Below are 27,632 nucleotides of genomic sequence, written 5' to 3'. Positions count from 1 at the left end.
AGGAAGCGGGGAAAACAACCCAAATAAAGGCACACAACTATAATCCACTTAGAAAAGGCAAGAGCCATGGGTTTCCATACAAAAATATTTTTTATTAAAATATATATATATATATATATATATATATAAAAATATATAAAGGCCAAGAATTATTTAAAACCAGAAACCAACACAATCAGTCATTGGTTGAATGAAAAAATACAAGAAGGAATGAACAATAATCGTCATAGTAGGACTGAGACTTCCTGTATGAAGGGCAGGCTTGTACAACAGCACCAACTATACAGAAAGAGAAAAAAAACCCCACACAAACCCCCCCAAAAACACTTACTGTCACAAAAGCACAGAGATAACCCAAAACTCAAACTGATTACAGATAGTAAAAAGTTATGCCAGCACAATAAAGCAAAGGAACACAATTAATACCAATACAGCGAAAAGGGGAGGGACCTTCCCTCCCACGTGGGCATTAGACACATGCAAAATAAAAAAAAAAATAATTATTATTAAAAGAACCCTAAGAACAACAAACATATTACAACCTCAATTTGGGAAGCATATGAGATCCGTTAGCTCTTTATATATATATATATATATATATATATATATATATATATATATATATATATATATATATATATATATATATATATATATATATATATAAAAAAATGTACCTTAATTGACACGGTGACATAATACTCATGACGGCACTTACAGAGATCATATGATAGCTTCTTTAATAGCTACAACTGCAACAGCTGGTGCTCCGACCTGGGCTACTTAAACTGCCATGCTGCACAGGGGGGAGTAACATTTCACTTGCATATCCTATTATACATCACGCTGCACAAAGTAACAACAGTTTTAGTATGTTTATGTGCTGAATTTTAGTAGTGAGAGAATTTGGAGGGGTTTATCGTCAGAACATGGGCACAGGGGAAGAGTAATGTGGCAGAAATCATTCATCATTCTCAAGAATAATAAAACAGTGCAATGTCCAACAGAAAGTGCATAGCTTGTGGAGAACTGTCTTATTCTCAGATGAATCCAAACTGCACTTGCATGGATCTGATAGTCCAGTGTTTGTGTAGAGAAAGCCAGGAGAAGAATCCCAGCCAAACTACACTGAGGGTACGATAAAGCACTGAACTGCCTGGGGTTGTTTTTTCTACAGTGGTGTTGGTGAACTTGTGTTTATTGTTGGTATCATGAACTCAGAAGTGTACAAAGGCATTTTAGATGATTATAACGCCACATGACCCAATGATCCAAATCACAACAGACACCCTTTTCTAGAATACTCTGCCAAAAGGAAAATTAGCCACTGCTAATTAGCCACTAGATGTAAAACATGAGTACTGATTTTGAATGTATTGATTGACTGAAGCTATATAGGTCAACACAATTCACTGGTTTATGATCTACGTGGAGTACTAAAATATTGTCTCCAGTTACAGCGCATCCGGAAAGTATTCACAGCGCTTCACTTCGTTTCGCTTCGTTCGTGTGGTTTTTCACCTGCTGTTCCAAATAATCCCTCAGGTTTTCATTGGGATTGAGGAAATTTTGTCCAGGGATCACAGGTCGTTCTTCTCAGTGCAGTGTGTGTAGTCTATTAAAACCTAAAAGACAGATATCTGAATTAATAACCAAAATCTAGACTGTGGTACTTCATGATCAACAGCATGTAATCATCTCTGCTGCAAAGAAAACATTATCATCTCCTGTTCATAATCATTCAACATTCCTTCATTCTTATAGAATACACTTGTTAGAACATTTAGCTAGAACAGATGAGAACTTCCACAAGATCTAACAGGAACATGAGCAGATATTTACCATCACATCACTGCTCTTACACAATCACAGGCTGTAGAGCTTTATTTTTAAAACAGTGATCACTGCTGTGTGTTTTATCTCTTGTTCTACACGTGTATTTAAGTGCAGACGTTAAGAACAAGCGGAGGGGAACTTTACAGGAATGACAGAAGACACGGTGTGGAGGTGGAGTGCTGGAAGGAGTGTCAGAGTCAAGTGACTCCTTAAATAAAATATTTGTAGCAGTGTGGCATAAAAGATGATGATTTTAATTCGCTTTTATGAGAGTGGAGAAGAAAATCTGCTGCCGATCAGAAACAGGGAGAAGCCGAGATCATCTGATTCAGACAAAAGCAGCAGTATGAAGTCAGAGATAGCAGGGTGTCACAAGGAGACGAGGTGTTCATCTACAATCACTCTCATGCACTCAGTGCTGACATTTTGTAGACTCTGTCTGACTCCCTGTCTTCTGCTTTCACATCAATTTTAAATCAATACCAAACACCACTAAAGCTAATTGTTAGAAAAAGTCTGATTAAATCAAATATAGTGAAATTTGAACCCAGTATCCGATAATCTGATATTTACTGCAACTAAAATGAAATGTACAAACTAATACTAATGTACAAAATAATGCTAATCAGTCTTTTCTTTTGTTTCAGTTTTTACCTAAAAAATATCGTTACTCACCTCAGTGTCTGTAGTTGGTAATGTTCATCATTCTTCAGAGCAGAGAGACACTTCACTCCTGAGTCTCCTAATTTATTCTCATACAGCACTAGTTCTCTGAGGTGTGAGGGGTTTGATCTCAGAGCTGAAGCCAGAGCAGCACAACCTTCATCTGAGATATCACAATTCCACAGCCTGCAGAGACACAATGACACTCTTCACTCTCTCAGTTTATGAACATCAAGACATACATTGTGTATCTTGAAATGTGGGGGGTGTGTGTGTGTGTGTGTGTGTGTGTGTGTGTGTGTGTGTGTGTGTGTGTGTGTGTGTGTGTGTGTGTGTGTGTGTGTGTGTGTGTGTGTGTGTGTGTGTGTGTGTGTGTGTGAGAGAAAGACAGACACAGAGAGATACTGTGAATGTTTAAATGGTTTATTCAGTACTGACAAGAACGAGTCTGACTGTTTTATTTATGCAAAATGTGTTTGTCTGTTATTTTACACACATTCCATTGACTTGGAAGAACACTAGATCCTATTTTATTATTATCAAAGTGAAATCATTTAAAAAATCTCTCATTATGAATTAGTTGGTCTGTGCGGCACGGGGGAGATTTACTCACTACGTTACTTCTGTTCCGAAAACACGCCTCGGAGAGTAAATACTAAAGTTGTGTCCCAAATGAAGTACAATACACTTACACTATGCACTATGTACTCTACCGTCTAGTGTGTGGATTTTAGAAAGGTAATATCGTCTCAAATAGAACACTAGCTGGTTTTTTTACTAACCGGAAGTATAAGCCGCTTCCTAGTCAACGGCGCATGACGTCATACATACGCTAGCATTAGCACACACCAAGTCACAGAGAATAGGGGGCATTTTATATTAACCGCAGAGATCAAACAGTGCTGCACGAGCACAAAGTTATATTTATTTCCAAAATGCTCCACTGTGTGTAAGGGGCAGGGGAAAACTGGTGCAAGCTGCTTAGAAGCTTTAGTTTAATTTAAGTTAATTGTCATTATATGCTGTATTTGTGCTCTTGCAGCGTAAATCCTGTCGTTTATTATAATGGAAGTGATGTGTAATAATGAGGCCGCATTGCTGATCACTCGCAGTGTAGATGTTATACCACGGCGAACTCGTGGCAACAATACTCAGATGGCGCCGCCGCTTACAAACATGGCGGACAAGGACTACACTTCCCAGCCATGCCCACGCTCAAGTTCACCAACACCTGTGCGGCTGATAAGTTATAAAAGGCCTCGTTAACCTTCGCGCCCTCGTGAAGTAAACACTCAGTTCCCGTGACTTAGTTGTGTTACCAAGCCTTTAGCTTTCGTCTAGATTTTCCTGGTACTTGGACTTTCCTGCCTGTTATTTATGATTATGATTCCCTGCCCTGTCCTATTTGGATTGTTCGCCTGATCGCCTGACTTTGCCTGTTACCTGTGTTGCGTCTGTACACACCACCCTGCCCATCCGTTCTTGTCTCCAGCAGGTAACGTTACAGATTACTTCGACCACTATGGATGCAGCGGACACCCCCGAGTGGCAACGCAGGTTTTATGAACAGAATCGCGCGATCGTGATGCAGCAGGACCAGATATTGCACTTACTAAAGAAAGTCTCCCATCTGAATGCTGCCACTTTTCTGTCTATGCGTCCACAGCTATGCGTCCATTTCAGACCGCTCCAGCGTTTTCAGGTCAAGTTGTGCCAGCTGCGCACATTCTGGTCACATCGGCAGCGCACCAACCACCGCTGCCTACACCAGAGAGATATGCTGGGGAGCCGGAGCGCTGTAAAGGCTTCCTATTACAGTGCACCCTGTTCTTTGACTGTTACCCGGACATACCAGAGGCCCGTAAGCTGACTCATTTCATGTAGTTGCTCACCGGACGTGCTCTGGCATGGGCTACGGCGGAATGGGAGCGAGGAGGTGGTGTCAGACCCTCGCTAGCTCCTCTCTCGTTTCCGGCAAGCTTTTGATCATTCCCCCGATGGGTGGGAGACCGGCCAGGAGCTCCTGCGGATCAAACAGGGCTCACGTGTTGCGGTGGATTACGCCCTAGGGGCTGAACCCGGAATTGGTGCAAAAATTAGCCTGTCGGGGTGAACAGATGTCACTCGCTGAGCTCATAGAGCTAGCTATACAGCTGGACCGTCTCCGCCGTACCAACCTTTACACACCGGGTCATCCACTCCTACAGAGCTGGTTCCGCCAGCCAAACTCATGCAGCTGGGGCGTGCCCGGACTCGTGAGGAGGAGAGGGAGAGACGCCGGTGCGAATCGCAGTGCTTCTATTGTGGCGAGGACACCCACGTCATTCGTCAGTGCCCCCACAAGAGGCCTCGAGCGACCGAAAGGAGTAAGGACAGCCAACCTCTGCATCGCCGGGTGAGTCTAAACCAGTGTTATTCTGTTCAGACATTTGTTATCTATATTGCTAGTACACTCATGCCAATCTTTTGTTCTTTCAGCGTTAGTTGACTCCAGAGTGGCCGAAAACTTTATAGATGAGAGGATTGCGCAGAAGCTTGGCCTCCCTGTACGTCCCCTGCTCCAACCTCGAGAACTGCAATCCACTGTGATATCCCACAGCACGTGGCCCATTAACATCCAAGTCAGCACCCTCCACCCTGAAACTATCGTTTTATACCTTACTGTTTCCACCAGACATCCCGTCATTCTCGGCCTACCCTGGTTAGCACGGCACAGCCCCCAAATCTCTTGGGCGGACCAACAAATTACCCAGTGGTCCCCGTATTGCGTACACAATTGTCTGAGGGGCCCTACAGTCTCTGTGGCCACGACGATGGTAGAGAGCCCCCTGTCCCATGTCCCGGTTAATATCCCCCCTTAATATAGTGATCTCCAGGAGGTGTTCAGTAAGGAGAGTGCCAGTAACCTTCCACCTCACCGACCCTACGACTGTGCCATCGACATCCTACCCAGGGCCAGTCCACCTCGGGGCCATGTGTACCTGCTCTCTCAAGCGAAACAGCGGGCCATAGAGGAATACATCCAGGAGGCTCTCCAGCAAGGGTACATTCGACCCTCCATGTCTCCCCCGTTGGCCGGCTTCTTATTTGTGGAGAAGAAAGGAGGGGGCCTCCGTCCATGTATAGATTATCGGGGGCTCAACAAGGTGACAGTGAAATACAAATATCCCCTGCCTCTCGTTCCCTCAGCCCTGGAACAGCTATGGTCCGCGACCATTTTTACAAAGCTGGACTTGCGTAGTGCGTACAATCTGATCCGCATTAGGGAGGGGTACGAGTGGAAAACCGCCTTCAGTACTACCTCCGGGCACTATGAATACTTGGTCATGCCGTATGGGCTTGCTAACGCTCCCTCCGTGTTCCAGAACTTAATAAATGACATCCTGAGGGACATGATGGGGAGGTTCGTCATCACGTATATCGACGACATTTTGTTATATTCGACGTCCCTAGAGGAACACGTTGAACATGTCCGGCAGATCTTGTGTCGTCTATTGCGATACCAGCTTTATGTGAAAGCCGAGAAGTGTGAGTTCCAACAACACACAGTCTCATTTCTCGGTTATATCATCAGCCCGAAGGGAGTCAGCATGGACCAGCGCAAAACTCAAGCGGTTGTGGAATGGCCCACTCCTTGAACTGTGAGGGACTTGCGACGTTTTCTTGGCTTTGCAAATTTTTATCGACGATTTATCCGGGATTTCAGTAAGGTGGCACAACTCCTGACATCCCTCCTGAGAGGTAAACCTCGGCGACTCCTCTGGAACCCAAGCGCCCAGGAGGCTCTAGAGAAACTTAAGCGGGCCTTTACCACAGCCCACATCTTCAGGCACCCAGATCCCCCCAGGCTGTTCATCATAGAGGTTGATGCGTCTGAGGCGGGAGCGGTGGCCATCCTGTCTAAAAGATTCAGAGACAATCCAAAGTTGCACCCCGTAGCATTCTTTTCTCAGAAGCTGTCATCCGCTGAACGCAACTATGACGTAGGGAACCGAGAACTTCTGGCGGTTAAGTTAGCCCTAGAGGAGTGGAGACACTGGCCGGAGGGAGCTGCACATCCATTTATTATCTACACCGACCACAAGAATTTAGAGTATCTGAGAACTGCCAAGCATCTCACGTCCCACCAGGCCCACGGGTCCTTGTTCTTCTCTCGGTTCCAGTTTACTCTGTCCTATCGGCCCGGAACAAAGAACGCAAAAGCTGACGCCCTGTCTCGCATACACTCCCCAGAGAGAAACCACAAGGGGCAGTGAAAGTAAGTTTTTATTATTAATTTAGGACTGTGGTTTAATTTGGTGCTTTTTGTGCATGCATGAAAAGTAATGCATAAATATTATAAAATTGTATATATATTCACACACACACACACACACATATATATATATATATTATATATATTATATATATATATATATATATATATATATATATATATATATATATATATATATATATATATATATATATATATATTTATTTATTTTAGTATATTTATGCATTACTTTTTATGGATGTACAAAAAGAACCAAATTAAACTACAGTCCTAAATTAATATATATTCTGGTGTGTGTGTGTGTGTGTGTGTGTGTGTGTGTGTGTGTGTGTGCACTGGGTTCTTTTCTGTTTTGGACAAACAGTTGTGTAAAGTTTTAGTCTGTTAAGTTTATATTTGTAAGACTCAGTTTGTGGGTAATATTTTAAGTAAACCCCAAAAAATGTCACTGAAAGTTTGCCCCGCCCCTATTCGATTAATCAGAAAATAATTGGTCAACTAATCGATTATGAAAATAATCGTTAGTTGCAGCCCTAGTTTTGATGCATTTTAGTCCATATTGTGTGTGTTTTCACTACTGAGGAAAACTACATAAGTTTAAAGCTGCTTCTGTAACACAGATCTGGCAACCCTGTTCATAGCAGCTAGACACATACTAAAGAAAGAATCCTCACTAACAGTACAAAATTTCTACTGGAATAATTTCACCCTGCATCACACACAGTGTATTAAGTTTGTGTCTGAGCTGCAGTTTGTGTGATTAGTTACAATGTTGTAGTAAATTTCACAGTAATTTTAGACACATTGCAGTCGCATCAAGTCACGTTTTGTGCTGCAGCTTCTCACATACATACATCTGACCCAAAGACTCTGTGACAGATCATCAGTGTGCAGTGAAAAGAAAGAATCTTCCTCCTCAGGACATTGATGATGAACCTAAAACCTCTGTTTCAGTCTCACTATTAGAGAATGTGTCTTACTGAGGAGCAGGTCATGTGACTCTCAGAGAGATGATCTTACTTCAGTATCTCCAGTTTACAGTGAGGATTCTCCAGTACAGCAGAGAGACACTTCACTCCTGAGTCTCCTAGATTATTCCAAGACAGATCCAGTTCTCTCAGGTGTGAGGGGTTTGATCTCAGAGCAGAAGCCAGAGCAGCACAGCCTTCACCTGAGATATCACAATCCCACAACCTGCAGTGACACAATGACACACTCTTCATCAACACATTTTCATTACTTTAAAGATGATGTGTGAGATTTTATTATTTAGAATGACATGAGGATTTAATATAATCCGTTTATTATATTGAGCGTTTATATATATGGAGCGGCTGTGGCTCAGTTGGTAGAGAGGGTTGTCCACTAATCGTAGGGTTGTTGGCTTGAATCCCGGCCCACATGACTCCACATGCCAAAGTGTCCTTGGGCAGGACACTGAACCCCAAGTTCAGTTAGCTGAACCCCAAGTTCAGATGGCAAGTTAGCGCCTTGCATGGCAACTCTGCTACCATTGGTGTGTGTGTGAATGGATGAATGAGACACAGTGTAAAGCGCTTTGGATAAACTCGCTATACAAGTGCGCCATTTACCATTCTAATTAACAATGTGCCTCTTTTACGAACGGGTTTGTACACAAGAAATTGTTCTTTTACACAATATGAAAAATCCTGTTCATTCGTATTCTGCTCGTGCTCCTGAGTGTGTGTACATTTATACATAAGAAACCTTTATTTATCACATATAACAAATAACAAATAACTCAACACACAGCCATTAATTTCATAATCCGCTGGCAACCAAAGTGAGTACACCCCTAAGTGAAAATGTCCAAATTGGGCCCAGTTAGCCATGTTCCCTCCCTGGTGTCATGTGACTTGTTAGTATTACAAGGTCTCAGATGTGAATGGGGAGCAGGTGTGTTAAATTTGGTGTCATCGCTCTCACACTCCCTCATACTTACTAGTCACTGGAAGTTCAACATGGCACTTCATGGCAAAGAACTCTCTGAGGATCTGAAAAAAAGAATTGTTGCTCTACATAAAGATGGCCTAGGCTATAAGAAGATTGCCATGACCCCGACACTGAGCTGCAGCATGGTGGCCAAGACCATACGGCGGTTTAACAGGACAGGTTCTACTCAGAACAGGCCTCATCGTGGTCGATCAAAGAAGTTGAGTGCACGTGCTCAGCGTCATATCCAGAGGTTGTCTTTGGGAAATAGACATATGAGTGCTGCCAGCAATGCTGCACAGGTTGGAGGGGTGGGGGGTCAGCCTGTCAGTGCTCAGACCATACGCCACACACTGCATCAAATTGGTCTGCACGGCTGTCGTCCCAGAAGGAAGCCTCTTCTAAAGATGATGCACAAGAAATCCCACAAACAGTTTGCTGAAGACAAGCAGGCTAAGGACATGGATTACTGGAACCATGTCCTGTGGACTGATGAGACCAAGATAAACTTATTTGGTTCAGATGGTGTCAAGCGTGTGTGGCGGCAACCAGGTGAGGAGTACAAAGACAAGTGTGTCTTGCCTACAGTCAAGCATGGTGGTGGGAGTGTCATGGTCTGGGGCTGCATAAGTGTTGCCGACACTGGGGAGCTACAGTTCATTGAGGGAACCATGCCAACATGTACTGTGACATACTGAAGCAGAGCATGATCAGTGTGCAGTATTCCAGCATGATAACGACCCCAAACAAATTAAAACAATTAAATTAAACCAAATAAAATTAAATTAAAACAAATAAAACTAATCATTAAAACGAGTACGAAGAAAATCAGAGTTTCAGAGACTTTTGTAAATCCGGTGGAAAATTCGAGTTGGGTTTGACTCACGCAAACATTTACACACAACTTTGCTAAAAGATCAATAAGTGACCTCCAAAGTCATTAAGATAATACTTTGGGCGTTGATAGGTCTAAAGCAGTGAAAACAACTGGAGAGGTTAGAGAACAACTGTGAAAGATGGTGGAAGGTCATCAGTGGCCTGTGTTCCCCAGAGAGAAAAAAGTAAGTAAGTGTGAGACTGATCAATTTATAGTGAAGTCCATTAGGCTGCTTCTGTAAAGCAGATCTGGCAACCCTTTTCATAGTGACTCATTTTTATTTAAAAACCAATGTTTAATTTACATTTTTTTTTTTTACTGTTTCTGTTCTAAGACATTAACTTCTCATTTTAATTTAAAAATTCTTTATTTTGAGATTATTTGCACCATTTCCCTGCTGCTTTTAAACCCTGCATCACACACAGTGTATTTAGTTTGTGTCTGAGCTGCAGTTTGTGTGATTAGTTACAGTGTTGTAGTAAATTTCACAGTAATTTTAGACACATTTCAGTCGCATCACGTCACATTTTGTGCTGCAGCTTCTCACATACGTACATCTGACCCAAAGACTCTGTGACAGATCATCAGTGTGCAGTGAAAAGAAACAATCTTCCTCCTCAGGACATTGATGATGAACCTAAAACCTCTGCTTCAGTCTCACTATTAGAGAATGTGTCTTACTGAGGAGCAGGTCATGTGACTCTCAGAGAGATGATCTTACCTCAGTATCTCCAGTTTACAGTGAGGATTCTCCAGTACAGCAGAGAGACACTTCATTCCTGAGTCTCCGAGTTTATTCCTAGACAGCTCCAGTTCTCTCAGGTGTGAGGGGTTTGATCTCAGAGCTGAAGTCAGAGCAGCACAGCCTTCATCTGAGATATCACAATCATACAACCTGCAGAGACACAATGACACACTCTTCATCAACACATTTTCATTACATTAAAGATGACGTGTGGGATTTTATTATTCAGAATGACATGAGGATTTAATATCATCTGTTTATTCTAATTAACAATGTGCCTCATTTATAAAACTGGATATGAACGGGTTTGTGTGTAAATCGTTTGTACGAGCGTTTACACAAGAAATTTTCATGAAAATCCTCTTAATTCTTATTCTACTCGTGCTCCTGAGTGTGTGTACATTTATACTTAAGAAGAAACATTTATTTGTCGCATATACATTACAGCACAGTGAAATTCTTTTCTTCACATTTCCCAGCTTGTTAGGAAGATGGGGTCAGAGTGCAGGATCAGCCATGATACAGCGCCCCTGGAGCAGATAGGGTTAAGGGCCTTGCTCAAGGGCCCAACCTTCTGATCAGTAACCCATAGACTTAACCATTATAATTTTGCCTTAACTCATAATTTGCATGGATTACTGCAATTGTATATCTGGAATATTCTGTTGAGATTAAATTGCTTATTTTAAACATGTTTACAGCGTTTATCAGACCCCTTTATCCAGAGTGACTTATAGAAGTGCTTTGGAGTTTCTATCAAAAACACATCCTCATGCTAGTTCACTAGATCAGGGACTAAGAGCACCACTGAGAAAATTTGTGAATATCAGATGTTTTATATTATTGACAGTTATTTAAAAATATTTGAAAAAGTGAGCCAATACAAACCCATGAATTAAGACAAATAAAACTAATCATTAAAGCGAGTACGAAGAAAATCAGAGTTTCAGAGACTTTTGTAAATCCGGTGGAAAATTCGAGTTGGGTTTGACTCACGAAAACATTTACACACAACTTTACTAAAAGATCGAAAAATGACCCCCAAAGTCATTAAAATAATACTTTGGGTGTTGATAGGTCTAAAGGAGTGAAAACAACTGGAGAGGTTAGTGAAGAACTGTGAAGGATGGTGGAAGGTCGTCAGTGGCCTGTGTTCCCCAGAGGGAAAAAAGTAAGTAAGTGTGAGACTGATAAATTTATAGTGAAGTCCATTAGGCTGCTTCTGTAAAGCAGATCTGGCAACCCTTTTCATAGTGACTCATTTTTATTTAAAAACCAATGTTTGATTTACATTTTTTTTTTTTTTACTGTTTCTGTTCTAAGACATTAACTTCTCATTTTAATTTAAAAATTCTTTATTTTGAGATTATTTGCACCATTTCCCTGCTGCTTTTAAACCCTGCATCACACACAGTGTATTTAGTTTGTGTCTGAGCTGCAGTTTGTGTGATTAGTTACAACGTTGTAGTAAATTTCACAGTAATTTTAGACACACTGCAGTCGCAACAAGTCACGTTTTGTGCTGCAGCTTCTCGCATACGTACATCTGACCCAAAGACTCTGTGACAGATCATCAGTGTGCAGTGAAAAGAAACAATCTTCCTCCTCAGGACATTGATGATGAACCTAAAACCTCTGCTCCAGTCTCACTATTAGAGAATGTGTCTTACTGAGGAGCAGGTCATGTGACTCTCAGAGAGATGATCTTACTTCAGTATCTCCAGTTTACAGTGAGGATTCTCCAGTCCAGCAGAGAGACACTTCACTCCTGAGTCTCCTAGTTTATTCCCAGACAGATCCAGTTCTCTCAGGTGTGAGGGGTTTGATCTCAGAGCTGAAGTCAGAGCAGCACAGCCTTCATCTGAGACACCACGACACTCCAACCTGCAGAGACACAATGACACACTCTTCATCAACACATTTTCATTACATTAAAGATGATGTGTGGGATTTTATTATTCAGAATGACATGAGGATTTAATATCATCTGTTTATTCTAATTAACAATGTGCCTCATTTATAAAACTGGATATGAACGGGTTTGTGTGTAAATCTTTTGTTCGAGCGTTTACACAAGAAATTTTCATGAAAATCCTCTTAATTCGTATTCTACTCGTGCTCCGGAGTGTATGTACATTTATACATAAGAAGAAACCTTTCTTTGTCACATATACATTACAGCACAGTGAAATTCTTTTCTTCACATTTCCCAGCTTGTTAGGAAGTTTGGGTCAGAGCGCAGGATCAGCCATGATACAGTTCCCCTGGAGCAGATAGGGTTAAGGGCCTTGCTCAAGGGCCCAACCTTCTGATCAGTAACCCATAGACTTAACCATTATAATTTTGCCTTAACTCATAATTTGCATGGATTACTGCAATTGTATATCTGGAATATTCTGTTGAGTTTAAACTGCTTATTTTAAACATGTTTACAGTGTTTAGCAGACCCCTTTATCCAGAGTGACTTATAGAAGTGCTTTGGAGTTTCTATCAAAAACACATCCTCATGCTAGTTCACTAGATCAGGGACTAAGAGCACCACTGAGAAAATTTGTGAAAACCAGATGTTTTATATTGTTGACATTTATTTAAAAATATTTTAAATGTGAGCCAATACAAACCCATAAATAAAGACAAATAAAACTAATCATTAAAACGAGTACGAAGAAAATCAGAGTTTCAGAGCCTTTTGTAAATCCGGTGGAAAATTCGAGTTGGGTTTGACTCACGCAAACATTTACACACGCAAACATTTACACACAACTTTACTAAAAGATCAAAAATGACCCCCAAAGTCATTAAAATAGTACTTTGGGCGTTGATAGGTCTAAACTCATTTTTATTTAAAAACCAATGTTTGATTTACATTTTTTTTTGTACCGTTTCTGTTCTATGACATTAAGTTCTCATTTGAATTTAAAAATTCTTTATTTTGAGATCATTTGCACCATTTCCCTGCTGCTTTTAAACCCTGCATCACACACAGTGTATTTAGTTTGTGTCTGAGCTGCAGTTTGTGTCATTAGTTACAGTGTTGTAGTAAATTTCACAGTAATTTTAGACACATTGCAGTCGCATCAAGTCACGTTTTGTGCTGCAGCTTCTCACATACGTACATCTGACCCAAAGACTCTGTGACAGATCATCAGTGTGCAGTGAAAAGAAACAATCTTCTTCCTCAGGACATTGATGATGAACCTAAAACCTCTGTTTCAGTCTCACTATTAGAGAATGTGTCTTACTGAGGAGCAGGTCATGTGACTCTCAGAGAGATGATCTTACTTCAGTATCTCCAGTTTACAGTGAGGATTCTCCAGTACAGCAGAGAGACACTTCACTCCTGAGTCTCCTAGATTATTCCCAGACAGATACAGTTCTCTCAGGTGTGAGGGGTTTGATCTCAGAGCTGACGCCAGAGCAGTACAGCCTTCATCTGAGACACGACAACACTGCAACCTGCAGAGACACAATGACACACTCTTCATTAACACATTTTCATTTTGGTTTAAAACTTACTGTAAAGATGATGTGTCTTATGTTGGACTGTCTTCCTTCTTTTGCCTAATCACAAGATATTATTAATACTGACCAATAGGGATGCACTGAATGTTCGGCAACCGGAATTATTCGGCTGAAAATTTCAAAAAAAAGCATTTTCGGTGTTCGGCCAAATAAGTGAAAAGGCAGAATAAATTTGACCGAACAATGACGTGTTTGATGACCAAATAGCCTAGCAACCAGAGTGAGATGCGTGAATGTCACGACCTCGATGAGGGGGCGCGTGCATGCACGAGCTACGTGCACGAGCTATGTGCTCTTTGGATGTTTACTGTGGACACGTGAGTTTGTTTTGATCCTGTTCCGGAGCATGTTTCTGTCACTTTGTGAGACATAAGGGGGTAGAGTACGGAAGCAGATAAAGACGTATTTATTTAAGTGCAGGCAGACAAATCCAAATCGTAAACCAAAAAAACTTTTGGCAAAAAAAGGCAAAGGGTCGGGCTATCGGCAAACAGGCATAAACAGGGCAAAGCAGGAAACAAAGTCGCAGTCACAGAAAACAGGGTCACAACAAAAACAAGAAACATGAACTAGTACTATGGACTGGGAGCGGAAAAACCAGCGGGGACTAAATGAACTAATCTATAGTTTAAACTAACTAAATCTATCAAGGAACATAACATTAACAACGTATCTAACTATACTATATCTACTATAATACTCCGCGAGGTGTACAGGGACCTGAACCGTATATAACCGAATAGAACCATTTTTTGCACTCGTCAATGCATTTTTAATGCACTTTTTAGTTGTAGGCTACAGAGTGTTACATTCTTTCAGCAGTCAGTTACAGGCCTAACATCGGCTATTCAAGGGGGGCTCAAAGATGACCACATCAAAATATTTTTATTTAACTAATTTATTTATTTAAAGTTATATTGTGGCCTGTTGATAGCCTATGCCTGCTGGAATTTAAAAAAAAAATGTTCAGTGTTAAATAAATATTTTGAAATTGTAGTTTTTGTAATAGATTTCTTTCTTTGAAAAGCAAGACAAAATAGTAAAAAGCACATTTTGACTATTTAATTTATGCAATGGGGAGAAAAATGGCAAAATAAATGGAAAAAAAACGTGAAAAAACGTGTTCGGTATTCTGACAAGTTTTTCATTATATTCAATTTTGGCCAAGAATTTCCATTTCGGTGCATCCCTACTGAGCAATTATGGTGTAAAACTATTGATAGTTTATGCTAAAAGTAATGAGTCAGGTTTTTTTTTTTTATTCTCTGTTTAAATGTATTTTATACACATATCTAAGTGCATTTAATTATTATTATTATTGCACAAGTGATGTGTTTAATGACTAATATATTTGTTCTGTATGTTGTACTGATTTAACTGAAAAAACAGAACTGCACACAACTATTAACTGCAGCTTTTAGTGAGGTACTGTGTCTCTCAGAGAGATGATCTTACTTCAGATTTTTTACTTTACACTGAGGATTCTCCAGTAAAGCAGAGAGACGCTTCACTCCTGAGTCTCCTAGATTACTCCCAGTCAGATCCAGTGTATCCACAGTCAGATGCAGTTCTCTCAGATTGGAGGTTTCTGAGCTGAGCACTGAGGCCAGAGCTGACCAACCACGTTCTTGAATTGTACCACACCTGATACTGAAGGAAATAATAGATAATAAACTAACAGTAATGCAAATTATCAAAAAAAGTCCTCAAAACCTTTCACTGCAACTTCTCAGTTTCAAAAGCACAAACATCAGTTAGACAAAAGTCCCACACAGTCAGAGCTGTTCAGATTCGGCTTGGTGGGAGTTTTCAGCTGCGTACATCATCACACACATTGTATAAACATGGAGTATAAGATCCGGGACACCAAATGGGAAAGCAAGAGTCTGATCTTAAATGTTCATAGGAGGAGAAAAGAAAAAGTCTAAAATGTCATGAAGAGTTAGATTCATCTGAACAGCTAAGACATTTGATTTGTTCTCTTAACACTGTAACAGTAGAACAGTTCTATTCAGATTTACTTACATTGCTTTTCTGGATGCTGCAATCACAGGCATCACCTTCACAAGAATCTCCTCTCTTATTTTATCTGTAGAGATATATTTACTCTGGTCAAATTCCTCCAGTTCCTCTGCTGATGTCAGTAAGACAAACACCAGAGCAGACCACTGTGAAGAAGAGAGTTCACTTTGTGTTCCAGATTTCAGGTAGCGTTGGATTTCTTCCACTAGAGAATTGTCCCCCAGTTCATTCAGACAGTGGAACAGATTGATGGATTTCTCTGTAGGAAGATCTTCATTAATCTTCATCTTAATGTACTGTGCTGTGTTCCTCTGTTCTGTCTGGGAGCTACTTCCTGTATGTGTTACTAAGGCATGTAAGAGTTTCTGAATGGACTCCAGTGAGAGACCCAGAAGAAAGCGGAGGAAAAGATCCAGATGTCCAGTCTGAATCTTTAAGGCCTGATTTACAGCACTCTTGTGGACAGCTGAGATTGTAATTTCTTCAGTCAACTGGTCAGAGGACTGTTTAAGAACATTTCTCTTTTTCATCATGAATGTCAGGTGCACATACAGAGCTGCGAGATGCTCCTGAATGCTCAGATGAACAAAGCAGTACACTTTACTCTGGTGAAGTCCAAACTCTTCTCTGAAGATCTGTGTACACACACCTGAGTACACGGCTGCTTCTCTCACATCAATGCCACACCCTCTCAGGTCTTCCTCGTAGAAGATCAGGTTGCCTTTCTTCAGCTGCTGAAAAGCCAGTCGTCCCAGTTTGAGAAGCATTTCTTCACCACTCTCCTGCTTCTTTGAGTACTTTTCTCTTATGATGTTTGTCTGAATGATGAGGAAATGTGTGTACATTTGAGTCAGAGTCTTGGGGATCTCTCCATTCTCTGCTTCATCCAACATTCTCTCTAGAACAGTGGTTGAAATCCAGCAGAAGACTGGGATGTGGCACATGATGTAGAGGCTTCTTAATGACTTCAGGTGTGTGATGATGTTATTGGCCAGGCTCTGATCACTGATCCTCTTCCTGAAGTACTCCTCCTTCTGTGGGTCATTGAACCCTCGTACCTCTGTGACTCGATGGACACACTCAGAGGGGATTTGATCAGCTGCTGCTGGTCGGGAGGTGATCCAGATGAGAGCAGAGGGAAGCAGATTCCCTTTGATCAGGTTTATCAGCAGCACAAGCACTGATGCTGATTCAGTTACATCACACACTCTCTCTGTGTTCTGGAAATCCAGAGGAAAACGATACTCATCCAATCCATCAAAAATGAACAGAACCTTTTCCAAACTGAACATTTCTGTTTCTTTTGTCTCCTTAAAACAGACACGAAGGAGATCCATCAGACTCAGTTTCTGGTCCTTCATCAAATTCAGCTCTCTGAAAGGAAGTGGAAAAATGAGGTGGACATCCTGATTTGCTTTCCCTTCAGCCCAGTCCAGAATGAACTTCTGCACAGAAACTGTTTTTCCAATGCCAGAGACTCCCTTTGTCAGCACAGTTCTGATGGGTTCATCTTGATCAGGTAACGCCTTAAAGATGTCATTGCATTTGATTGGTGTTTCCTCTGTTGTTGTTCTTCTGGATACTGCCTCGATCTGTCTCACCTCATGTTCTTTATTGACGTCTCCACTGTCTCCCTCTGTGATGTACAGCTCTGTGTAGATCTCATTCACTAGTGTTCGGTTTTCCAGGTTTATCATCACTCCGTTTAAACACTGAAATTTCTTCATCAGATTTAATTTGAACATTTTCTGGAATTCATTTACAGCAGCAGGTTCTGGGTCGTGTCTGTGACAGGGTGAAGTAAAAAGACATGGTGAGACATAGGGTCTAATTATTAGAGTTTAAGATCACATTTTTTTCGGACTGGTTACCACAGATAACTATTCTTTATGATGTTCTCACTGTGTATTTGCCTTATTCTACGGAATGTTTTCTATAATCTAATCACTCTACAGGAAATAACAGCAGAGATGTTTATAATACCAGCGCGTCAGTGTCACAGTCATGATGTTGGGTTTGATCTTACCCTGTAGCTGTGATGTTCTTTTCTCTTCTGTCTCCTGACTTCTGTAGAACACTGGGAATAAAAACTGTAGCTGTTAAAGACAATAACTTTCACCACTTTAACACTGTAGTCTAAACTTTAGCCCTAATTCTAGTAAAATAATTGTAGTAAGGGCATTAATATTTAGAAAACACAGTGCTAAATACAACATCACCAACATTGCGGACCTGGAGAAAAAATGTACCCATTTTAATTGTAGGTTTTCAAGATTTTGTTTTTCTATTATTTACATCTAGATGTGTTAAATAACTTAGAACATGCAGGAAATGAAAGCTGAAATTCTGGTCTATTGTCTCATTCATCTTTTATCTCCAACCCAAATGTCTTCAGTGTATAGCAAAAGTGCAAGAATTGGCCTCGCTGTTCCAATACTTGTGGAGGGGACTGTATATGGTCATTATGGTTTTAACAGTACATGAGGACATCATTCAGAATGAACAGATAATGTGTCCTAAATGCAAATACAGATAATTATTATTATAAAAACCTGCTAGAAAGGTTCACAGGTATAAAAATATGTAAATAATCAGTGCCTGTGTTCATATAAAGAGTCTCCATTTTCTATTATATTTTACAGAAATACTCAGACACATCACTCTTCATGGAGACACATCCAAGCAACCATCGTGGTGGTGATGATGGTGATGATGATGATGATGATGATGATGATGATTATTATTATTATTATTATTATTATTAGTGGCTGTGGCTCAGGTGGTAGCGCCGGTTGTCCACTAATCGTACGGATGGCAGTTCAATTCCTGGCCCATGTGACTCCACATAATATTATTCTACTTCTTCTTCTTCTTATTATTATTATTATTATTAGTAGTAGTAGCAGTAGTTTTAGTGTCATTACATATTGTTTCCTACAGTTTGTTTTGGTTATATTAGCATTTCTTGCTTTAGCATTTAAGACATTACCTGTAAGACATTTTGAATCATAAAGTTCTGTAGTATCACTAAAGACCAAGAAACTAAAATATAAATCAAAATAGCTGCTAATGATTGTATAGCACAGCTAATAACTGTGACTTTAACTATGAGAACTATGAGATGTTACCTGTGTGCAGATGAGGAGTCTCTATCTCTAAAGTTCTTAGGAGAATCCATAGACGCGTCACTCTTCATGGAGACACAGCTGCGTTCCGGTGAGTCTGATCTCTTTCTCTGTAGTTTACTGTACAACATTATAGAAAGTTCTTTATATACTTCCTTTACAATTTTTGACTGACTTGTTAATTTGAGTTAATTTGCTCTAATAATGAACAGTAGAATGCACAGTCTTTATTGGTTGTTTTAATTATTTTGTTAGCGGTTACTATTACTTTTATTGTCACATCAAAATACATTCAGCATAATCCGATAAATATCAGAATGCTAATGACCCTGGACTGCATAAAAGAAAGTGTAACACAGCCTTTCTCTCTGCAGTGACTTTAACTATGAGAACTATGAGATGTTACCTGTGTCCAGACGAGGGGTTTCCATTTTTAAAGTACAGAGGAGAATGCATAGACGCATCACTCTTCATGGAGACACAGCTGGGTTCCGGTGAGTCTGATCTCTTTCTCTGGTGTTTACTGTACAACATTATAGAGTGGGCATGAGACAGATTTTCATTGTCTCAATAATCAGGATACAGAATACAGGTGAGAAATTTTTGTATCAGATCTTATATTGTGATATTTCAGTTTAATATTCGTTATGACCTCTACCTCTCCTTACACACTAGGCAGCAGCAGCAGAGGTCGTAGCATACAGAGCAGGAAGTTTACGAGTGGGAACCTAACTGCCTCGAAGCATGCTTACTTAATAGTCCACAGCCTTGTTTCATTTGGCCTGCGTCTGTGTTTTTTTCTTGAAAACAATCTTTGTACATTAATAATGGTGCCATGAAATAGCTTTATGACAGCTTCACTGAAAAAGATCAAGATGTTAATAATAAGGGACAAATTGCACCTTATATAATAAATGATAAATGTAAGGAAAAAATGTATAAACTTTGATCATGGCCCTTCAGGGTCTCACAAAAATGCTGAAGTGGCTCAGGCTGAATTTGAGTTTAACGCCCCTATTGTACTAATACTGCAGTGGTTTGATTTGTGTAAACACCGTCTCGTCAATAACGTCTTCTGAAGCCTGTATAGGGATATGTCACGTATTGTGACTTTAGTGTATTGTCTCATGCCTCTTTATTGTTCGACTGTATGCTTAATTTTCATAGGGACATCATTTTACTTACAATCAACAGAATCTAGCGGTTTTTTCAAGTGATGACTGCTACGTTTTCCTGCTTAATATAAATATTTGTTCAATTATTATTTTCATATATACTACATATTTCAGATATGAACATTTAATGACTAAAATACTAGGACATGGTAGCTTACTGTTTTTTTGAGGGTGGAGTCACATCATCTGTGTCCAGGTCAGGGGTCTCCATGTTTGAATATCAGTGTATACACAGACAGCTCGTGGACACACAGCTGAGTCCTGAAGATGCTGATCGCTTCTGCTGGAATTACTTACCCTCCTAGAAAACACAAAACAAACACACAGGCAAAGTTGGGGGAAAAATCTTTCACATCTCTCAACTAAAGAAAATGTTGCTCCTAAAACAAAATCTTGTGTGTGTGTGTGTGTGTGTGTGTGTGTGTGTGTGTGTGTAGGGAGGTATGCATGGTCTGCAGATGGGCCTCAACTGCCTGACACCCTGCATAAACCTCGAGGTTAGAGGATGCTGCTCCACAGAGGCTCCATCGATAGGGGAGTGGTTGGCCAAAATGGTGGCCACATAGACCGTGATGTAGAAGGAGTCAACCCTGCTGCGAAAAGTCCTTGTAAAAGTTCCAGGACTGTAGCTATTGTGCAGACTGTAGCTATTGTTCAGTGGGTCTAGCTGACATTCCTCACAACATAAGACAAAAAGTCGCCACTTGAGCGCATACAACTTCCTCGTGGATGGTGCTCTAGTGTTCAACATGGACTCTACAACCTCAATTGCAAGTCCAGAATCTATGAGCTGGTGCCCCGCAGGGGCCAGGTCCACAGTTTCCATAGTTCCGGCCAAGGGTGATAAATCAGCCCTCTGGCTTGAGACAGTAGATCCCTGCGGATGTTAATCTCCCAAGGAGTGCCCTCCAGCAGGGATGTTATCTCCAAGAACCATATTCGAGCTGGCTAATAAGGTGCTACTAGCAGCCGACATAGACAGACTTGGCGAACTCTCTCTAGAGCTTGTGGGAGCAGAGCGATCACTGGGAAAATGTACATATGTGACCTTGGCCATGTGTGCACCATGACGTCCAGCCCCAATGGTGTGGGAGGAGTGAGGGCAAACCACAGCGGGCAATACGTTGTCCCCTCGGACGTGAACACATCCACTTCCATGTGGCCAAACCTCTGCCATATGGACTCCGCCATTTGTGGATGGAGCCTCCAATTCCTGAGCATCAGCCCCTGCCTCAACAGGATGTCTGCCCCCACATTCCAGTTGCCTAGAATATACATTGTAGTCACTGACAAACTTTTCCTTCCGCCCAGAGAAGAATTATTTGCAAGAACCACCGCTGTGTTATCTGTCACAACTAACACATGATGCTAGAAACACGGGCCGCAATTCTAGGTGATTTATATGCCACTCCAGATGAGTGCCGCTCCAGAGACAATGAGCTGGACTGCCGTCTAAGACCGTGCCCCAGCCCGTGAGGGAGGTATGTGTCATTACCGTCTTGCGAAAAGGAAATAGTCCTAGAGTGTGACCCAAGGTTAGAAACCCGGGACACCTCCAAATTCTCAGAGCACGTAGGCATCACCGCGTGACACAGATTACTCACAGAGGTATCGTCCTTGGATGAAACCCCCCGAATTTTCAGCCACCACTGCAGCGGAATCCTGTACAATAGGATCCTGTGCAATAGGCCCAACGGTATGACGTTGGCTGCTACCATACGCCTTAACAGGAGGGGATGCCGAGATCCAGCATTATCTTGCTCAATGTTGATAGGATTGACCTGTTGTATATAAAATATGCATGAAATAAACACGAGGGAGACCTAGTATGAGTAATATGTAATCTTATTGAGAATTCACTGGGCTGGTGGACTGTAAGAACGGATGTTCACCTAAGACACAACACACAGATAAGCAAGGCGCAGGGGGATAACAATACATGTATTTGATTAGTGCGGTAGGCCTCAGAGCGTAGGTGGACGACGTCTGCATGCAGGCAGAAGGTCAACTAAGAGAGACACACACACAAACAGAGGCCTGGTGTGTATGCAGCAAACAGAAATTAATCTGTTTCATATTCTGTTTCATGAAAAACTATTATAGGGTAATGTACATGCAAGCACTATAAAAAAGAAAAAAAAAAGAAATGTAGAGCAAACATAAAATTTACTCATAATGTAGAGATGATGTGTTTGAAAGTGTCCTTTCTCGACGAAAATCCAGTCATGAAGCGACACAGACAAGATCAAGTTATTTTTAAAAAGAGTGGAACAAGACAAAATATATTTTGGAGCCGGAACTGCACCTGCGTGATAAGGGTCGCTCAGCAGTGCCAATTGATGAACGTAATGGTGTTCCGGGACAGCTAACTCTAAACATATTGATGTCTGGGTCATCCCGACCCTAAGAAAACTGTAAAATAGAAGAGCATCAGCTCTGGTTTTTTAGATCATCCTAAGGATGTCTCAACTGTGTGATCTCATGCAACAATAAATTTGGACCCTTGCCTCTCCTCACTCATGGGCCTGGTGTCTTACTTTTGTCCTTCAACTGGTTAACGTATGTATCTGTTTATTAATTGTCTTAGGGTAATAGGCAAATTTTGATATAATAGACCCTATGCATGTTGGGGATAGAAACGCCCTCAACGTAGTAAAATCCTTATAACCTCTAGAAAAGTTGTCCACTGCACTGGAGAAAGCATACTTTTCTTGAGGTTCAACCTGAACCCCAAGCTCTTCATGTGGTTGAGAACAACATCTCAATGTTGAATCGCCAGTTCCCTGGACCATGCTAGAATTAACCAGTAGTCCAGGTAGTTTAGTACACGGATGTCCTGGAGTCACAATGGAACCAGAATAACATCCATGCACTTTGTGAAGGTGTAAGGGGATAAAGCTAGCCTGAAGGAAAGAACCCGATATTGGTACGCATTGCCTCCAAAAGCAAACCCCAGGAACTTCCTGTGAGAGGGCAATATTTCTATGTGGAAAAATGCATCTTTTAGAGTACCTGGTAGGCTGATTTGCATGTCCAAAGTGTCCATAGTGTATGGATGGGTGTGTGAATGTGTATGTGTGTGTGAGATTGTGCCCTGCGATGGATTTGCACCCTGTCCAGGGTGTACCCCGCCTTGTGCCCCATGCTCCCTGGGATAGGCTCCAGGTTCCCCGTGACCCTGAAGGATAAGCAGTATAGAAGATGGATGGATGGATGGATGGATAATAAAGTTTCTTAAATCATGTTTTTAGTAAAAAATTATTTTTATTTGTCTTAATGCTTTATAGCATCTCTTTAAACTTGATCGATTTTGCCCATTTTTTAAATGTAAAAGCATAAATATAAAAATGAACCCTCTTGTGTGTTGGTTTTGTTTCTTATTTATTTAAAATGATTGTTGTGTATTTAAAGTGATGTTGTTTTGGTTGTGTAGGAGCTCGTTTTCCGCTTTCGGTGCTGTTACCGCTAAGTGTCTAAAAGCCGCGCAACTAAAAAGGACGTGCGGATAATAACCGAGAATTCAGGATGAGCTGCTGCTTAACTGCACTGTGAAAACCTTCAACTAACCACTGCCTTTATTTCTTTATATTGGAGTCCAAGATCAAAATAAAACTCTACGAACCGCTCCACTGTGGACGTGGCATGTCTGAACCACTGCCCTGCTGCCAGAGAGAAATTAAACCGGAAGTACTGTTTGTACAAAGAGAGAACCAAACCCAAAAGCATGAAAATATAAAGATTCCTCCTATATCATATTTTTTTCACCACCACGTCCCCTCTGTACTGTCCCACTATTTTGATGATGGCTGCGTGGAACTGAAAAGTAAAATAAATGTTAAAGAGAACATTTTGTAGGGACATCACAAGAAAACTAAGTTGTGATCTGGAGATAACAGCTCAGAAAAAAATAAATAATCATGGACTTTTCCGTAGAAGCCAGATCTGAAAACACATTATGTTTGTTCCACACTAATAAATCTAAATTCCCCAAACACTGAATGTTAATCAAAGAGAGAAACTTATATATAAAATGTGTGTTACTAAACAAACAAACAGCAGGGCAGTGGTCCTCCTCCCGAAGTCCAGTCCGGACCTGGTTCTCTTACTCCTGTTTTTACACGAGGACAATAAAATATAAAGTCGTTTATGTTAAAGAAATAACTCACGTTTAGTCAACAGTCCATGTTGTGTGACATTAATGTCACCATTTCTGCCTGGTGCTGAGTTTGTTTGTTTGGTTTTTTTTTTTTGCTTTTCCAACAGCAACAAAACGGACGCTGAGAAACTCTTTCACTTTTTAAGTGATTCACTACCAGTGATGTGGCTCATTTAAAAACCAAGGTACCTCGAACTGTGGAGAGAATGCAGTGAAAAAGGGAACGCGACAGAGCCCGTGCTAAAACGAAAATAAATATTTAGCCTGTTACGATCTCAGTGTAAAACAGACACAATAAATGAGCCTGTAAAATATTAAACTAAAACCACGCAGTATGAAAAGCAACAACAGAATTTACTTAAAGAAAAAACATCACATGGCTTATAGGGAGGACAGGCAGGATCCACTCATCTCTGATCACCTGCGAGCTGAATGTGAAGAGAGATGGAGATTACATTAGAATCAGAACTACTATTAGAATATACGAGTATGTTATGCTTGGTTTTTTGTTTGTTTGTTATAACCTGTAATAATTGTGGGAGGGCGAAATGCACTACAGCTATTATTGTGAGGCTGTGATCAGACAGTGTCAATGCATTGGGGAAAATAGAGAACATAAATAAATAAATAAATAAATAAATGAATGAATGAATGAATGAATGAATGAATGAATGAATGAATAGAGTCACTTGTCAGATTTTCCTAATAAGCAGCCATGTTTTTAAAACAAGCCCCAAATCAACCGAAAACCGCAACTCATGATTTTTTCAAGCAACTACAGAAAAAAAGAAGCCCAAAGTCACGTAATATATGCAGACCAGGCAATTCTGATAACTATAACTCAAACCATCAGATTCATCCACACGGAAGAGCAGTGCCAAAGCACAACCCATGTAAAAAAAATAAAAAATAAATAACAATAATAATAATAAAATTGCAAGTTACTTGCAGAGTTATGTTTCAAACAGAGATGGCGATAGAGAGTCAAAAGTACTGTAGCTGTAAATTAAACAGAATTCAGCAGAACGTTAAAAAGAAAATCGCCTCAGCACTTTGACTCGCTCGTGTTTGAGGCCGAGTTCATGCTAGCAAGTGACAGGTTCCTGGTGAGTTTCCTTCTTGTGGGCAGGTCATGACTGTTATTAATCTCACTCGTGGACGTCTCATGACTCTAATGTTATCGCTTTGAAATAAAATGTATTTTGTTTTTCATTTTAGCACCTAACACTTTATCCTCCTGAGACCCCGCCCATTGACTTGTGTCCCCTGTAATGGACATTGTGTTTTCATGATAGAATTATATATATATATATATATATATATATATATATATATATATATATATATATATATATAGATAGATAGATAGATAGATAGATAGATATAGATATAATAAATTTAGTTCTGAAAGCAGTTAAATTGTTTGTTTCAAAATATTAGCCTTTTTATTAATGTCAATTATAGTATATATTATGTACACACACACACACACACCTCTATAACCAGTCTCATTCCACGGATTAAATTAAACTCGTCCCTTTCTCACAGAATTGTATTCAACTTAAACCTTTCATAGAATGTAAAGTAACCCGAAGCGTTTGATTGTAAAACCATTAAAACATAGTCCAGGTTAAACAATAATTGTTACGCCACCGCCGGCAGATGGCACTGCGGCACCTAGACAAGTGACTGAACTGGGTGAAGTGGAAGATCCTGCTTGAGTATTGGTTTATGTTAGAGGATGTCTTTAATTTGCCCCAGGTGGCCATGGTTTAGTTTGATTGTGTTTGTCATTTAAACCGCTCGTGTTGCGGCGCCCGTTGCGCAGTATTATCGGAAGGTCTCCTGAGTTCTCGCATATGTTTGAATGCGTGTAGCATGCTAGCGGTCTTGTTTTCATGTCCGGTTCTTGTGTAATGCTTAGACTTTAGTCTCGTGTTTAATCTAGTAGTCTTGTTCAGTAAAGACCGCGTTCCCTGTGTTTTGTTTGCTTGCTTTGTTAATAAACACATTACTCCTGCACCTACTTCCTGACTCCAAAGCCCTGTGTTTTCTTACAATAATTAATGCATTGCGTGTTTTAGCTCCTTAAGAAATGACAGAAAAATAGCCTATGAACATCTACCCACCTTTCCCCTCATAAAAACATAATTCCCACCTTCTGACTCGGAACAAACCTAATTTCTGACATTACAGCTGGGGAAAATCATAATTCTCATCTTCTGGGAGAAAAAAAATACAATTCACCTCAGACTGGGGAAAAAGTCATTTCTACCCCTGAATATGGAAAAATGTAATTTCTACATTCCAACTGTGTAAAATCTTATCTTTAGACTAGGAGAAAATACAATTCCCACTTTCTGTGTGTGAAAAAAACATAATACCCTTTGTTCCAACTGGGAGAAAAAAGTTATTACCATCTTCAGACTGGAACAAAAACACAATGCCCAATAACAGACGTCACAATTGTCAATTTCTGACTGGCAAAGTGTTTTCACTTTTTATTGTAGAGCTGCAACAACTAATCGATAATAATCCATAATGAAAATTTTGTAAATGTGAGAAATGACATTTGTAGGAAGCTCCCACTTTTTGTTTATGTTTACAATAATTGCTAACATTTACAAAATGAGCCTACAATAAATAATATGTCTATTTAATGAAAGTAAATGTCCATGTTTAATAAAAATCTTAAGGAAATGAATAAAAAAATTTAGGTTGTTCAGTTTTATGTGTTCTCATATTTATAGCTGTATTTTGTTGTAATGATCTCAAGGTTTACTGTGTTTTATGTGATTCGTATATGATTCTTTGCTCTTATTTTTTTCATACTGTGGGTTTTAGTGAAGTATATTGTTAACAAACATCATCAACAACAAACACAATTCTTCGTCAGAATTCAGTAACTCCACGCGAGACGCCATCCCAGCAAACAGGGGACGTCCCCCGTACGTGGCGAACATCCACTTAGGTCCACATTTGGTCTGGTTTATGACGTTCGCTGGCAGACAAAGCCATGGATTTAACCTTAAGGATTGTGGTCATTCCTTAAAAACATCCCTTAAATTAACTTTGATAATGGATTTTATGCAGAAACCATGTTTTTTTTTTTTTTTTTTGCAGATTGACTTTACTATGGTTTTAGTGTAAATAAACCATGGTAAAAATAAAAAGTCCATTTGTGGCTGCTATGGTTTTACTAATAAAAATAATTAATAGCTACTATGGAACAAATATTTTTATTAATATTGGTTTAGAAACTACTCAATATTCTGTAAAACA

The 27,632-nt window shown here is 40.2% G+C and overlaps 1 protein-coding gene across 2 annotated transcripts; it reads right to left on the bottom strand.

The window, feature by feature from the left end:
* Window positions 1-650: 650 nt before the first annotated feature.
* On the bottom strand, window positions 651-24,457 carry LOC124628744 (NACHT, LRR and PYD domains-containing protein 12). 2 transcript variants are annotated; one of them, XM_053684227.1, is made up of 13 exons: window positions 24,361-24,457; window positions 20,353-20,495; window positions 19,426-19,542; window positions 19,023-19,139; window positions 17,921-17,971; window positions 15,898-17,679; window positions 15,328-15,522; window positions 13,633-13,806; window positions 12,061-12,234; window positions 10,327-10,500; window positions 7,796-7,969; window positions 2,512-2,685; window positions 651-1,625 (listed from the first exon to the last, which is right to left on the bottom strand). In XM_053684227.1, exons 2-13 carry the CDS (start codon window positions 20,403-20,405, stop codon window positions 1,619-1,621), a joined length of 3,192 nt encoding a protein of 1,063 aa, XP_053540202.1. In that variant the 5' UTR covers window positions 20,406-20,495; window positions 24,361-24,457; the 3' UTR covers window positions 651-1,618. The 2 variants fall into 2 exon arrangements, with proteins under 2 accessions (XP_053540202.1, XP_053540203.1); XM_053684228.1 differs by lacking the exons at window positions 10,327-10,500; window positions 24,361-24,457.
* Window positions 24,458-27,632: the final 3,175 nt, after the last annotated feature.

Source organism: Ictalurus punctatus, chromosome 12, assembly GCF_001660625.3.
Source record: "Ictalurus punctatus breed USDA103 chromosome 12, Coco_2.0, whole genome shotgun sequence".
Lineage (NCBI taxonomy): Eukaryota > Metazoa > Chordata > Actinopteri > Siluriformes > Ictaluridae > Ictalurus > Ictalurus punctatus.
Note: the sequence above shows the minus strand (reverse complement) of the source record. Positions and strands in the feature narration are given on the sequence as shown.